The sequence below is a fragment of the Protopterus annectens genome, chromosome 3.part1, assembly GCF_019279795.1.
Source record: "Protopterus annectens isolate FY-2018-M chromosome 3.part1, PAN1.0, whole genome shotgun sequence".
NCBI lineage: Eukaryota > Metazoa > Chordata > Ceratodontiformes > Protopteridae > Protopterus > Protopterus annectens.
This window is the reverse complement of record NC_056732.1, coordinates 1,482,629,034-1,482,644,747: the sequence shown is the minus strand read 5'-3', so window position 1 is coordinate 1,482,644,747 and position 15,714 is coordinate 1,482,629,034. Positions and strand designations below refer to the sequence as shown.

Here is a 15,714-nt window from a genome sequence, read left to right as displayed (position 1 = left end):
CTAAGTACATAACTTCTAAATCTGATAATGTCCATTTCATTCTTCCTCACTGATGGATCACAGTCCCCAGCTATGCAACTTCTTGGGTGGCCCTTATGGAAGGATATGCCAAAGCACCATGGAGCCAAAGGATGCTCTACCCCTGGATATTTTGTCTAACTTATAGGGAGACACAAAGGTATGAGGTTTGGACCAAGTTGCTGCAGCACAAATTTCATCAATGGAAGTTCTCAAAGAAAAAGCAGACAAAGTGAACGTCGACCTAGTTGAATATGTTTTTGGAAGGTGAAGTAGCTGCATACCTGTTAATTAGTAAATGGTAGAAATGCGATCGGTTATCCATTTTGAAAGAGCAATCTTTGACACTGCCTGGCCTAATCAACTAGGGGAAAATATAAATGGCTGTTGAGATTTTCTATGTTTATTTGTCTTATGCAGGTAAAAATGCAAATGTCTATGAATATCGAACAAACATTAACATCTACTCACCTTTGTTGGAATGGTATGGAAAAAAAGACTGGTAACTGAACTGCTTGCTTTATATTATTCTCTGTAGCCACTTTAAGCATGAAAGTAGGGTTAGTTCTTAGAGACACCCTATCCTTATGAAAAAGGATATAAAGTGGCTTGGAAAATAAGTCTTGTAATTCAGATACCCTTTTTGCAGAAGTCAGTGCTACAAGCAAACTTGTTTTCAAAGACAGAAATTTAATATCACTAGAGCCGTTGGTTCAAAGGGTTTCTGAGTAAGGCCTTGAAGGACAACAGTTAGATCCTAAGGTGGACAGGGATCCTTTATTGGAGGCCTGAGTAACAAAACACCTTTCATAAAGGCCTTACACAGTTTGGATGCCGAAGCAGAATGTCTTCCCATGTGAAAATTGGTAATTGCTGCCAGTTGTAATTTTATGGTAGAAAAACTGGCACCATCTTGAAAAAGTAAAGCTAAGAATAGTAGTACAGCAGAAACAGGAGCTGAGAAAGGATGAATATTTTGTTTGGAATCGCACACTGAAAATCTCTTCCACTTGCTGTTACAAGCCTTTTCAGTAGAAGGTTTGTGAGAGGCAAGAAAAATATTCTGGATGGATGAAGCTAGCCTGGACTGTCTTAGAATCATGGGAGGTGGAGAAACCAAGCAGTTAACCAAAGGAATTATAGACTGAGATGTTGGTGTTCTGACGGGTGAGAAATGAAATCCTGACTGGGATTCAATATCCAATGGGGATATTTGGTGTGAGACCATATGAAGGGGAACCATACCTGAGGAGGCCAGAAGGGGGTAATGAGGATAAGAATGCTCTTCAACCTGCTGGCTTTCTGTAGAACTTTCAGTATCAGTGGGATGGGGGAGTAAGAATATAGGAGACCTGGGGGGGGGCAATCATGGACCAGAGCATCCCTTGATGACTCCCTGACTGAGGGAGGGGGGGGGGGGGTCAGAGCAAAGTACTTGCTACATTTGTTGTTTAGGTGAGAGGCGAACAGATTGCAGCAAGGTTGGTCCCCACCGGCTCAAAATCTGAGTTGCTACTGACTGACTGAGGGACCACTTGTGTCAGCTCACAATGGACCCACTGAATCTGTCTGCTACTACGTTGGTCTCTCTGGGAATGTGCATCACAAGGAGAAAGCGGTTTGAAGATATTGCTCATTCCCACACTCTCATGGCCTCTCCGCACAACAGATATGGACGGGTTCCCCTTGTTTGTTGATGTACCACACAACTGACATTTTGTCTGTATATACTGCTACTGTCCCCAGGAGGAGGCAGTCATGAAAGGCTTGCAACGACAGGAGAACTGCTCTCATCACTAGGACATTTATATGCCATTTGGTCTCTGATGGGGATCACTTGCCTTGGACAAATCTTCCTTGATAATGCCCCTCCCCAATCCCAACAGGGAAGCATCTGTGGTCACAGTGGCTATAGGATAAAGAAGATAGAACAGTCTGCCAAAGTATAGATCATCAGATAGAATCCACCATTGAAGATGACATTGGCGAATTGGAGTTAGCTTGATGGGAACAGATAATGGAAGAAATAGGGATGGACCACTAAAGTGCAACTGTCCCCTGAACTACCCACACAAAGAACTTCGCCATAGGTACCAAGAGTACTGCTGCTGACATAGAACTTAGTGCTCTCAGAATCAGTCTTGATGGACGAGCTGGCAAATCCAGAATGGTCTGTATCTGCTGTCTCAGAGATATTACCCTTTGTTGAGGTAATGCCACAATATGAGCAATTTTGTTCAATTCTGTTCCTATTAATTCCAACTTCTGCACAGGAGTTAGTTTTGATTTTGGCAGTTTCACTGTGATACCCAAAAGACTGAGGATATGAAATATATATTCATTGGCTCAGAGAAGTTGATGCTTTGTTGGTGCAGTCAGGAGCCAATCGTCCAGATATGGAAACACCTGGAATCCTCGTGGTCTCAGGTGAGCTACTACCTCTGCCATGCATTTGGTGAACACCTATGGGGCTGTGGTGAGAACGAAAGACAGGGTTCTGAATTGATAATGACTGGCTCCCATTGAAAGCACAAATGTCTCCTGGACCGCCTTGTCTATTTTGATATGATAGTACGTGTCCTGGAGATCCAGACAGCATATGCATTCATCCTTGCGAAAATGGAAATGGACTAGACTGTAATCATCTGGAACTATGACGTCTTGACATATAGGTTTAATTTGCTTAGATCCAAGATTGGTCACAGGACCCCTGTCTTTTTTGGCGCCAAAGAGAAGCACAAATAAGTTCTAGATACTTGTTGTTCAGTTAGGACCTTTTGGATGACTCTATTGTCTACAAGTTTCTGAACTTCGTGGATGGTGAACACCCTCTGATTGTGTGGCATGTCAGGGAGATTCCTCCTGGGACTTGGACGTGGAAAGAAAAAGGGAAAAAACTAACCTCGGGAAATGTCATTTGATAGATTTGTCCAAGCATTTAGGTCCAATGATAGATGGCTGCTAACTGCCTCCAGAGAAAGGCAGTTGAGCAACGCTTCAGGAGCCCTGATAGGGCTTATCAGAAAAAGGTTCTGTGAAGCCCTGATTCTGTGGTCTCCCTCTGCCTCTCAGGTGGCATCTGTTATTAAATCCTTTTTCTTTGCCTCTGGAGGAGGACTCTTCTTGAGGATCCTGAAAAGGACCTTGAGATTTCTTGAACCAAATTTTCTTAGCACCTCGCTGGTTCCTTGAAAAGGACTTCTGCGGGGTAGAAATTTTGATCCCTACAACAGACAAAGTATTTCCTTCCTGTTCACTGTTGGTGATGGTCTCCTTCACCGATGGTCCAAAAAGGGATGAACCATTGAAAGAGACGTTGATGAAAGATGACTTGAAGGGTTCTGCAAACCCACACAGACTCATCCAGGCATGTCTCCTGATGGCTATGCCTGCACTGACTGCTCGAGAGATGCCCTCTGCACCATTAGAGAGTAACCTCATTGAGGAATTAGGTACCAACTGGAGAAATATCTTCTTGAAGTCCTCCTCCAATAAGGTCTCAAACAGAGCTGGTGAGCTCTTTTCCAAGTCCCTTTGCAGGTCATGTGAAATATGCCAGGTAGATTAATGCTCTCAGTCCACATGTAGATGAGGCATAAATGTGCTTTCCATGTTTGTTCAATGCCCAGGACTCTTTGGGGGATGAACAGTGGAGCTTTGCTCAGCCAGTTCCTTCTTGTTGGCTGCTGACAACACATTTGCATCAACAAGCACTCCCTTGCTCCAATGAAGTCTTCAGTAGGAGGACTTAGATATTTATCAGCTCACTCTGGAATGGGCTCCACTCTGTCAGGTTCCTTCCAAGCCCAGTGGAGACTAGATCAATAAGCTCACCTGCCGGGGGGGGGGGCATGCAGGACACAGATGGGTCTGTCCCAAAGGCCTCCAGAAACATTGACTGCTCAGAAGAAAGAGGTTGGAAGCACCACCCACCTTTCTGCTTTAAAATTTCCAAAATGTCACCGAAGGAGACATGTCCAGGGGGAGATTTTGGGGATCCCTCTTCCCTCATCAAAATCAGTGTCCTCAGCTAAGGGCTCCAGCATGGAGTCCAAGTGCCTCTTCTTGCACTTTCTTATGATGTACCTCCCCCTGTGTGGTATTTAGGAGAGGAATCAGAAGAGTGGGGGATGACCTAAGGGGTGGCTGTAGTCTGGAGGCTCGTTTTTGGGGGGGGGGGGCTGACTCGAGATAGGATGTATGGGATCAGGGCTCAGAAGAGATGTGGACTGTTTAGGATTCAGGGGCTGAGGAGATGCAGCTCCATCATTAGAGAAGGTCCTCTCTACCACCTGAAAGGATGATGGACCTGAGGAGATCCACTCCCTCTCTCTCTCTCAGAGCCAAAGTTTCCTGAAGAGAAGGGATGGAACCTACCCTACATCTGAAGCCTCCAGACAGTATCAGACCTGAGTTGTCATAGGTCAAATCTCCTAGGGAAAGGGACAGATCCTACAGAGTTGAAACAAAGCCAAACCCCTAGAGTCAGCACTGCTGTCCCAGATCCGAAACCCGCTCTGATCAGACGGCATCAGAATAGAGCTGGTATGGGACCCCGATGGAGACAAGGAAAGTATTATTCTTAGATCCATTGGCGACTCCCTAAGAATACCTGGATCCTTAAGCTCTAAAGCAACTGGTTGGACTGGAGGAGGTGCATGCAGGGCTGCTGTTGGAGATTTCATGGATCCTGGATAAGACGGAAATCATAAAAGTCCCATCTGTATCTGTGCCTTGAGAAAACTCTGCATCAACCTGTTCATGTCTGACTGGGAGAGGCTTCAAGAAGATCTAGAGGAAGCCAAGGATTGTCTTCATTTAGCTGTGTATGTAACTGTGGAAGTAGGAGCAGTAGAAGCATGCTTTGGCATGGAAACTGGCGATTGGGTCCTGGACCTCGTTTCAAAGGAGGACCTTCTTACAGAAGAATATGTAGTCAATATAGAGTCCATCGGACCCTGTATGGATACTGGATCAGTGGTTTGCCCTGATCTTTGGAAATTATCGGATCTGGCAGAAGCTTGGAACTACAGGGATCTGAAGGCTCTGAATCTGTCAATCTTTGTCTCTTTATGGTGGAAGAAGAAGAAGAAGCCATTGGGGAGGCTGAGGAGGCTCTTCTTTTATGATCTTTGGAGACAGAAGGCTTAGACTGGGTTTGAGCCCCAGAAACAAGCAAAAGTCCTCTCAGGATCAATTTGTTCCTCCTGTCCAAGACAGCACGTGGATTGTTATATTCAGCCTAAAGATGTTCAGAACCAAGGCAATAGACACACTTCTTGCGGGCATCAGAATGAGGAATATTGTGCCCACAAGAAATGCATCATTTAAATCCAGTTGGTTTGTCTGACATAATGCTGGTAAAACAACCAACAAACCCCACATGTCCGCGTGCGCACACACATACACACACACAAACACACACAAAGCTAAAAAGGAGAGGTACACAGGCAGAAGCTAAGAATAAGATGGAAGGATATTCCTTAGATATAACAAAAGGGTCTCTATCAGTCTGTTGAAATGGCTGAATATCAAATACCAGATGTTGGAACTGTGAAGTTCGAACACTGATTATCGCAAAGCCGTGGAACACCAAATTCTATCTCAGGAAAAGAATTCGGTGGGCTGTTTCTGTGGCTTCGCGATTATCAGGACTGTGATGGGAAGTTATGGGTCGGGTTCAGGTAAGTGTGTGATTGTGTGGATGTTAGGGTTAGGGCACTGGTTAGGTGAGTTAGGGTTAGGGCGCGGGTGAGGTGGGTGTGCGATAGTGACAGACTTTAGGGTTAGGGCGAGATAGGTGAGTTATAGTTAGGGCGCGGGTCAGGTGAGTGTGCGATAGCAACGGAACTTAGGGTTAAGGTTTGGGTTAAGGTAAGTGGGTAGGTAGTAGTGTATGTACAGTTTAGTGTAGGGTTAGGTGTAGGATTTTAAGTGTATGTGTGTGGATTGATGTTTTTTTGCTGTGCTTGTGTTGCGTGTTTTTCTTGGAACAGTGATTTTTTTCCCTGAGAAAAAAATTTGCTGTTCTAAGACTTCGATGGTTGTGCAGTTCGTAGTTTGAACATATGGTGTTCGAACTTCAGCCATTTCGGTGAAGTGATATAGACCCATAACAAAAATCATAAGGTTTTCTTTCTTTTCTTTTTTTTTTTGAGAAGGCAAAGAAAAAAGCAAAGGTAGTGCCGAAGCACTTAGTTGTACAGAGTCGAAAAGGGAAGTGGGGAGGGGAAGGTCCCTAACACCGAAAAGTACGAAAACCTAAAGGACAGGAAGAAAAAAATAAAGTCAAGATAAGTGTAGATATTAATTTATTGAACAAAGAAGATTTAGGATAGATATGTCAAAATATATATCACAGTAAGACGCTGTCCGGTTCGATTCTCAGCTAGAGCGTCTTCTGCGTGGAGACATGCGTGAATGAGCGTTCCTTCGTTGAAGGTTGTGCATCAGGGCTGGTAACTCGGCACGTAAAAATCAACTACCAATCATTAGCAGACCGGAGTTCCGCTGTGGCGACCCCTTACCGGGAAAAGCCGAAAGACACAACAACACAACATGTCAAAATATTCACTTATCTGATGAATGAAACTCGAGAGCTATGGACCCTGTCTGTACTGGATGGCGGCAAACAAGATCTGAGAAGTTAGAGCAGATGTGAGGCATTATGGGAGAGGGAGGAGCTTGAGGCTCAGATCAGTGTCTTGTAAAATTGCCGAATTGGAACCGATGTCCGATCCTGAGACCCATCAGTGAGGAAGAATGTAATGGACAACATCAAATCTTAAGATAACATAAGCCAAGACAGTTATAATTACTTGTGCATAAAAAAGGTCAAAGTTTCAGACTGCTAGCTAAGTTATTTCAAATTGACAGTCTGACAGTTCTAAAATGCTTCCCTATCTGCAAACAAGAAAACAGAAACTGTTGCTGGCCATTAGAGAAATAAAATGTCATCTGCTTTTCTTACAATGGCAGAGCACTGTTTCTTAGAAAAAACGTCAACAAGAAAAAACATGCGAATCTCCAAAACGGACAGACCCCTTCACAAACCAGGCACAGTCCAGAAGTAATCCAAAGAAAAACCAAATATTCCTTTCACAAGCCAGGCACAGTCCAGAAGTAATCCAAAGTAAAACCAAGTATTCCAGCTATAAAATGTTCCACTGTTGTGAAATAAAAAGCACAATCCAGTTGTAAAAACCTACTACAGTTTATTTCTGTTAAGCTCTTTTCGTCTCACTTATAGCAAGACTTCTTCAGACCACAGTTACTTCACACTGTGGTATAAAACCTGTTTCAATAGTGTTCTTTTTGGTAAACTACAAGGGCCACCTAAAACAGTTTTTAGAAAAGGAAAAAATCTAAAGAATCTGTTGGAAGGAAATAAAGGAAAAGTACTCTGTTAATACTAAAGGAATGTGTAAAGGCCAGATGTGCCCTTATTGTCCCTACATTGATATAGGTCAGAATTTTTCTATCCGTGGGCAGGAGTACAGTATTAAATGCAAATTCAACTGTAACTCCAAGGGTGTGGTTTACCTTGCTTCATGTAAACCATGTCCTGCATTCTATATTGGTAAAACCGACAGGAAACTTAGGGAAAGGGTGTACGAACACCTTTATGGTATTAGGAAGTGTAAACTAGAAAATGCCTTAGCCAGACATGTAGGTGAATATCCAAACCACTCATTTGGTTTTCAAGCAATAGACAGTGTTGCAGAAGACAGGAGAGGCGGACCAATTGCTTTACTCTTGGAAAAATTAGAATTGTCCTGGCAACTAAGAACCCGTGCCTGTCATGCCCCTGGTTTGAATTAAATTTATTCAGTAGCTTGTATATTGAAACTGAAGAGCTTTTCACGATCATTTATTCATGAAGTCACAAATCTAAACATGCATTCTAGAGGGTACACAGAAAATTTTGTAGAATTCCTTTCCCTCCCTTTCTTCTTCCCCTTTCCCCTCCTACCCCCCACCTTTTCACTTGCCTTTCCTTAGCCCTGCTTATTACTATTTATTATTCATCATTCCTGAATGCACATTATCAGGTAATTTAGGACCAACGCTGTTTGTTTTATAAACTTCAGGAAATGTACTTCAGACAGGTTTGTTAGACAAGATATGTTAGATACTTAAATTTAGTTAAATATTGCATGCTTCCAGCAAATAGTTGTAACAGTTTCGGTACAGGTGATTTATATATTAATGTCTTGATTTATTTATGTATTAAGGTATGTTTTAAGTAATAGACCTCATAGAAGTGAAACTTTTTAAGTATGTATTCTTCACTATGCATTTTAAACAAGTATTTATTCTAAATATAAATTCATAACTTTTTAACTATGTTTTTCAACTATGCATTTTAAACAAATATAAATTCATAACACTTGACACAAACTTATAAAATTGATTTAATCACACGATGCAAGTACATGTATTTCTGCAACAGCCTACATATTTTTAATATAAGCAACACACACACAGCACATTACTTAGAAGCTTCTTTTATTGAAATCTAAGTAACAGTGAACCACTAACTTAACTGATGCATCATTTATCAATTACTAATCAAGCAGCCTAGATTACTTGTGTAATTAATTGAAGGGAAGTTGAGAGTGGAACAGGTTTTATACCACAGTGTGATGTAACTGTATGTGGTCTGAAGACGTCTCACTATAAGCGAGACGAAAAGCGCTTAACAGAAATAAAGTGTAGCATGTTTTTACAACTGGATTGTGCTTTTTATTTCACAACAGTGGAACATTTTATAGCTGAAATACTTGGTTTTCCTTTGGATTACTTCTGGACTGTGCCTGGCTTGTGAAGGGGTCTGTCCGTTTCTTAATATTATCATTTCCATGAGAGTACTCAGTGCTCAGTGTGGGGACTAAGTAGATGAAGATAACAAATGGACCCTTCGATAAGGTACCAAAACAATTTTCTTAAAAAGTACTGAGGGGGGCTTTTTGGTGGTACTGGTATAGTGCAATTGCTTTTCCTGAGTAAAGATAATGCTTTGCTCTGACTTTTTTTAAACACCTTTACTAGATTATCACATGACATAAGCAAATTTAAATTGATATAAAAGTTATCAAATTGTATTAACAAGTTCACGTTTACAAACATTATACTTCACACACATTGCTGTACGTCACATACCTTAAGCAACATTACATAAATTATTCAATTCCTACCTTTTTTAAAACAAGAAACATCTTTATTAAACCATCACTTATGACACAGGCAAATACATTTATATAAATGAAAACAAACCACACCGGTACTATCCTTGTTGCAAGCATTTAACATCATAAACCATTCCGACACTCCCAGTTGCAAACATTATACATCACTTATCTACCTAATTATCTTCAGTCAAACATTACATAGCTAATTTAAGTCCTGCCTTCTTTTAAACCTCATTCCTCCCCTGTATGTACTGTTTCCACAATTCCCATTTTTCCTATGTAGCTCGCTCCTTCCCTTTTCTAAAAATCTCAATTCCAGTTGTATTATCTCTGTTACTATATTCACTACTTCTAGTATAGCTGATTTAGATTGTGATTTCCATTTTTAGTAATTGCTTTTTTTGTAACCACCGTAATTAGACACAGCAAGACCTTACTACATCTAGGCAATTCCAATTCTGTAGCATATCTCAGAAAAATCATCTCCCTCATCACACCAATCTGCCCAGTCAGCATCTCAGACAGTGCATCCTGCAGGAAATTCTTAAAGTCCACCAACTGACCGCACACCCAGAAAATTCATTTCCAATTACCCATTTCTTCCTCATCACATCTCCAACATTTGCTATCTACATGGGGAAAACTTTACTTAGGGGTACAAAAGTATCTGTGTAAACATTTCCAAGCAAAAATCCTAAATCATCTAGATTTTGTTGCATATTATGGAGTCATACATATATCCTACCATTGTTTCTTTGTGATTGCTTATCCAATCTCTCTTCCCAATCCTTTCTAACCTCCTCTGATTCTTATAGTTAACATTCAATACTTTATACACTCGACTAATTATTCCTTTTCTTATGGCAGCTTCTGCTCTAGAGTCTAATAAAAACTCTGCCAGAGCTGGTCTTTCATTTAGGATCCCCCTACTTCCTTCTCATTGCCTATACTCTGATATCCATCCCTATACTTTATAGGGAAGGCAATCTCCAACCTGCAGTCCAAATAAATTTGTGGTGTCTTCCTATTCTATCATCTTTTCCTCTGTAATTATTTCCTCCCAATACCTTGGTTCCTCTGCCAGTTTTCTCCAATAAATTCCAGCCTCCTCTTACCCACTGTCTATAACCCTAATTGCAGTCATCCCTATTGACAGAATCTCCTTTCTCCATTCCCGGGTTGGCTTAGTTCTTAAGATACTTTCTGCTACTTTATAGATATAATATTCTGTATGATTACTGTGATTCTCCTTAAAGCCTGCATCCAAAATCCCAGTCTCTCCTTATTTCTTGAGCTTCCCCCATGTTTCATAATCATCCCTTTCTATTTTGAATTATAGTTTTCTGCTTGTGCTACGTATAATAATCCTAACTGTGTAACTCAGAAATACCCTTTCAAATCAAGTAACCTCAATCCACCCTGTTCTTCTGGAAGAATCAGCTTATCCCACTTGGCATCTTCCCAACCCAGATAACGTCCTTCAGCTCTTTATTTCTACCCACAACTTCTCCTCTGGTTGATAAAAATATGCCTGACCTATGTATAAGAATAATGGTTGTATCATACTACCCGTATCCATATAACAAAGTTTCTATTATCCCAGTTTTTGTATTTATCTTTTGTTCAGTATCTTCCCACATATCCTTAACTGCCAGACAGAATCAATTTTAATCCATACTCAAGGTATTTCATTCTATCCTGTCTTTATAAATATGGGTATTGCTGAACCAATTCTTATGTGGATACATAATTTACTGCTTTTGCTTTGCTTTAGTTTAATTAAATTTGGATCCTGAAAGATATGAAACTGTCTCGAACTGTTCAACAACACTGTAATCTCTCTTTCTGGTTTTGTCAGGTAGAAAATTATATCATCGGCAAACAGAGCCAGGTTTTCTTGACTACCAACACCAATTACATCCTCGAATTTCTGAGTCCCTTATTTTCTTAGTCAGCAGTTCTAAATATAATGCAAACAAAAAAAGGGAAAGAGGACACATCTGCCAGGTTCCTCTGCTCAAATACAAATTATCAAAGGGGACCCCACCCACTTAAATTTCCACCTCTGATCTCTCATATATCCTCCTAATCAACCTCATTATTTTTTCAGGAAATACAAATGCTTTGCCCTGCTCGTAAAATCCCATCTTACTCTGTCAAATGCTTTCTCTGCATCAAGACCCAAAACAACAATGGTATTTTCTTACATTCTGCTTCCTTCTGAATCAGCAATGTTCTGTTAATGTTTTCAAATGTTTGCCTCCCCTCCACAAACCACAATAATCCATATCTATCAGTTTTGGCATTACTTTTGCCATTCTTTTAACCATTATAAACATGAACTCTTTATAATCATGATTTAGTATTGAAATTGGCCTGTATGAAGCTTGATCTGATGGATCTTTACCCTCTTTAGGTATTACAGCTCCCACAGCTTTCTTCCAGGATCTTGGTACTTCTCCTCCTCTTAGAATACTATTAATCAAACCTTCCAGATCATTATAATTTTTTTCTCTCTCAGCTTCCAAACTTCAACAAGAATGCCATCTATTCCTAGGGCCTTTTCTGTAGATTTGTTATACATCACAATTTTTGTTTCGTCTCCTCCTATCCTGTTAGTAACTGAAGCCCAACTACCTCTAACATTGGCGTATTTAATTTTCCATAAACATTTCCATTTGTATCTTTTCTTGATGTCCATATTTCTCTGCTTCATACAGACTTTAGTAAAATGTCCAAAATATTTCTAATACCTCTACAGGATCTCACTGCCTTACTTATTATAGGCTCCCTAAGCTTGGTGCTATAACACTGTCCTGTGATGTACAAGTAACCCACAACACCCATACCTGTAATAAGCATTCTGAACTGCCACCATCTTCTATAATGGAAGGCAGATCTGAAGTTTCTCCCTCACATAGCATTAAGTGCTGAGCCGAAATGTAGGCACTTATAATGGCATTTCACAAAATGCTCTTCTCATAGAAAGCACTGACAGTTCAGGCCACTGCCTGTGGTCCAGCAGCCATATGAATACTTTGAAGGCCTGTACTTTCAAACCATCAAAACATAAATTTCTATATGTTAAAAGGCAGGATAGAGATATGAAATGTGCCAAAGTCAGGAAAGAAATGCAGGCATTGGACTGGGCATGCTGTTTTTAGATTGGTGCCAGACATTAGGGTCCCATGAGAACAGGAGATCAACATAAAACAAATACTGCTGAAATTGAAGATAGCAGTAAAGAATCTCTCAACCATACACCCATAGTGAGCTCCTAGTATCAACCTGCAGCCATGTATGTATGCTTATCCTTAGCACAGTGCTATTTAGATGTCCACAAAGGCAGATACGCATATCTCAAGTAGAAGAGGTCCACATCACAAAACTAGATGTACACAGAACTTGAATTTACCCATGACACTAATCAAGATGAGACTGTGCCTTCTTCACGAAGCACAAACAAGACTGCTAAAATTAAGACAAGTGTGTTGCTACTTACTAATGGAAAACAGTCAATGAAGAAAAATAAAAAAAGGAAAGTATTCCACTTCTACTAGAGCTGCTTTTATCCAATTGTTATTTTAGGAAAAAAAAGGGAACCACCTGAGAAAACACTGTGATATTTAACGTGGTGCCACTTGGCAGTAAAAAGGTTTGAGATGACTGGTTACAGGCAGAGATCTACAACCACTACCTGAAAACAGACAGGATAAAAGCATTACATACATTTAAAATGTACTGACATTTTCAGATCCTCCCGAGTTGTAACATATTCACTATCAAACTGAAACGGCCACAGTGTCAGACTATAATTTTATACTCTGCAAAAGATTTTTTTTCAGTGAGGTAGTTAATTTTCAAAGTATACTGCTTACCAAATCCTTTGAGAAATCAAAATCTCCAACAATTCCTTGCTTCCTGTTTACAACAAATACATTATTTGGGTGCAAAGATCCATGAGTTATACTTGAAGCATGTAATGTATGCAATCCCTTAGCAACTCCTTTCATGACTGCAGCTACTTCCTAAGAAAGGGTAAAAAAAAACTAGGTTCAGACAACAATCGCTGGCCAATACAAAAAATAAGAAAATCCTCCCATTTTAATAAACCTTCCACCCAAGCAATACACAACCCACTCCTCTTTCTAAGAAAGTTCAAACTCTGATGGTCTCGGTATCACAAAGGGTACATCAATGCTGTGATGACAGCAACACTAATAAATGGAAAAGCTTTTTTATCTTCACCTTTTTCTCCATACCTTAAAAAGGCAGCACACGGTCTTCAGAGATTCACTTGCACTACTTCAGAGCTAACATGTACTTAAAATCTCTCAAGATTTACTTCACAGGATATCACACTTGTTTGGGCATCCAACCTCTAAATATAACAACTCAGTGAGTGATCCCCAGAAAGTACAACAGTGTAAGGAATTCCCTTTAAACATATCTATATTATCATATTAGCTCAACTGGGATTTCCTTGGCAGGTGAATAAATTCATCCACTCCTCCAATCTCAGTCTGGCACCTTTTTCTCAGAAGCTCCCATGCTCAGGGTCATATGAACCTAAAACAGGCTCAGTCTTTGGTACCAAGTGCTGACTACTTAAAATGCAGCTAGCTCTGAAGCTCACTAGCTCAACCCACAAACTGCCAAATGTTAGCAAACAGAAGAGCAATTTTGGTTAACTCATTCCCTTCAATGGAGCTTTTCTGAGTTTCAGCTCAAACTCCCGGTGGAGATGGCTACAGCTTTTTTAAAAATGATAGTACTACCTCATGGTTCAAGCAAATGTTCATATCTCTAGACCCAGAAGTGTTACTACAAAACTATACACGTCAAACAGCTTAGCATAACGTAACCTTTACAGCAGCTGCATACATTCAATACTAGGTCTTAAACTGGATTGTAAGTGCCACAATAACCAAAGCAAACATAAATTATGTAATAAAAAACAGACACACAGACATGACCGCAGTATCCAGAATGAAAAGATTTTACTGCAAGTGCACAGAACACAAGCGCTTTCACTACAATAGCTTCATCAGGTATTTAAAATGCACAGTAAAACACAACTCCTATAAAGCACTAAGGTAACAGTCACATGATACATTCCAATAACTACTGAAATACATATCACATACAAAATATTAGCACATAATTTAGTAACACATAAAAGCATAATAAAACACAGACATCAGTGAAAGCTGCACTATCTCCTAAGGGGTCTATTTTTAAGTTGGGGTCTCAGGGGTACACACTCATTAAGACCATGCCCCAAGTCCCCCCTCATCCTAACAATCCATGTGGACTCCAAGTCTTCAGTCTTATTAGCTGTGTCACCTAACCCATAACTCTCTGATATTCTACCAACCAAAAATTTAAAAACATGGGTGTCATCTGTACTCATAACATGTCTAGCCAGTGCATTAACCTTATTGCATTTATTTATATTATAAATATGTTCTTTAAATGTTCTATTTGTCTTCCCCTATATAGAACCCCATACACTTTACATAATAAGCAAAATAAACCACATGTTTAGTATAACATGTAGCACGTACTTTAAAAGTGCACATTTTCCTCTAGTCAGGATGATAAAATTCAGCACTGGTGTCAATATACGTACAAAAACTGCAACGTCCACATGGTCTAGTGCCATAATCACAACCTTCAGCAAGGGATCCCTTAGGATAACAGTAGATGTAGTAAAATATTTTAGTACTGGATACTGTGGTTGTGTCTGTCTGTGTCTGTTTTTTATTGGATTTACTCACTTTTGTCTTTCATCGACACAGCATTTGAGCCTGTTTCAGTGGTATTTCTCTTAATAAATTATGTAATGCTGTATAAACAGCTTACAGTAACTTAGTAGCCATTCAAGCAATGCACATACAGTCAGCAGCATTTTCTTCATACAGCTGTGACCTTGCACATGAGGCTAAGCAGTTTTGTCTATCTTGCTTGACTGCTGAGACATTTAAAGAAATATGAAAATTGTTACAATACAAATAAATAGCATATAAATAATCAATGTCTATCTACACTAGACAAAGGTCAGATATCAATACAGTCATGTTTGTCACTGTATACGTAGAATGGTTTGGGAATTAATGCAAATATGAAAAAGCAATATTCAATATCTGGAAGTGTCAGTAGGATGTAACTACAGAAACCCATAGAGACAGAATGCAATGAAATAAATGTTGGGTGAGACCTCCATGATCCATCCAAGGCAATGATGACAGCACCTGTACCTCACAGGGAGGCCCCACTATCACAGCACTGTACCATAAAACAAGTGTGACTATCCATAAGCCTCTATACGTATATGTACATATACTTATTGCTATATATCTATATGTGCTCATGAGTACGGTTCAAAATGCAAAAGTATAGAAACACAACCAATTTTATTTTTTTTGCATTCTTTATCCTTTTTGACTGGGTTAGTTTCACACCAGGCTAGTAGCCTCTTTTAAAGGAAGACCAGTGGTAGTAT

General features: G+C 40.0%; 1 protein-coding gene across 2 annotated transcripts in view; it reads right to left on the bottom strand.

The window, feature by feature from the left end:
* STK31 (serine/threonine kinase 31) overlaps window positions 1–15,714 on the bottom strand; it is a 5,081,810-nt gene that overhangs the window by 523,878 nt on the left and 4,542,218 nt on the right. For both annotated transcript variants that reach the window (XM_044067546.1, XM_044067545.1), the window contains one exon: window positions 13,088–13,237. In XM_044067546.1, the coding sequence (XP_043923481.1) occupies window positions 13,088–13,237 (150 nt within the window). The remainder of the gene's footprint in view (window positions 1–13,087; window positions 13,238–15,714) is intronic.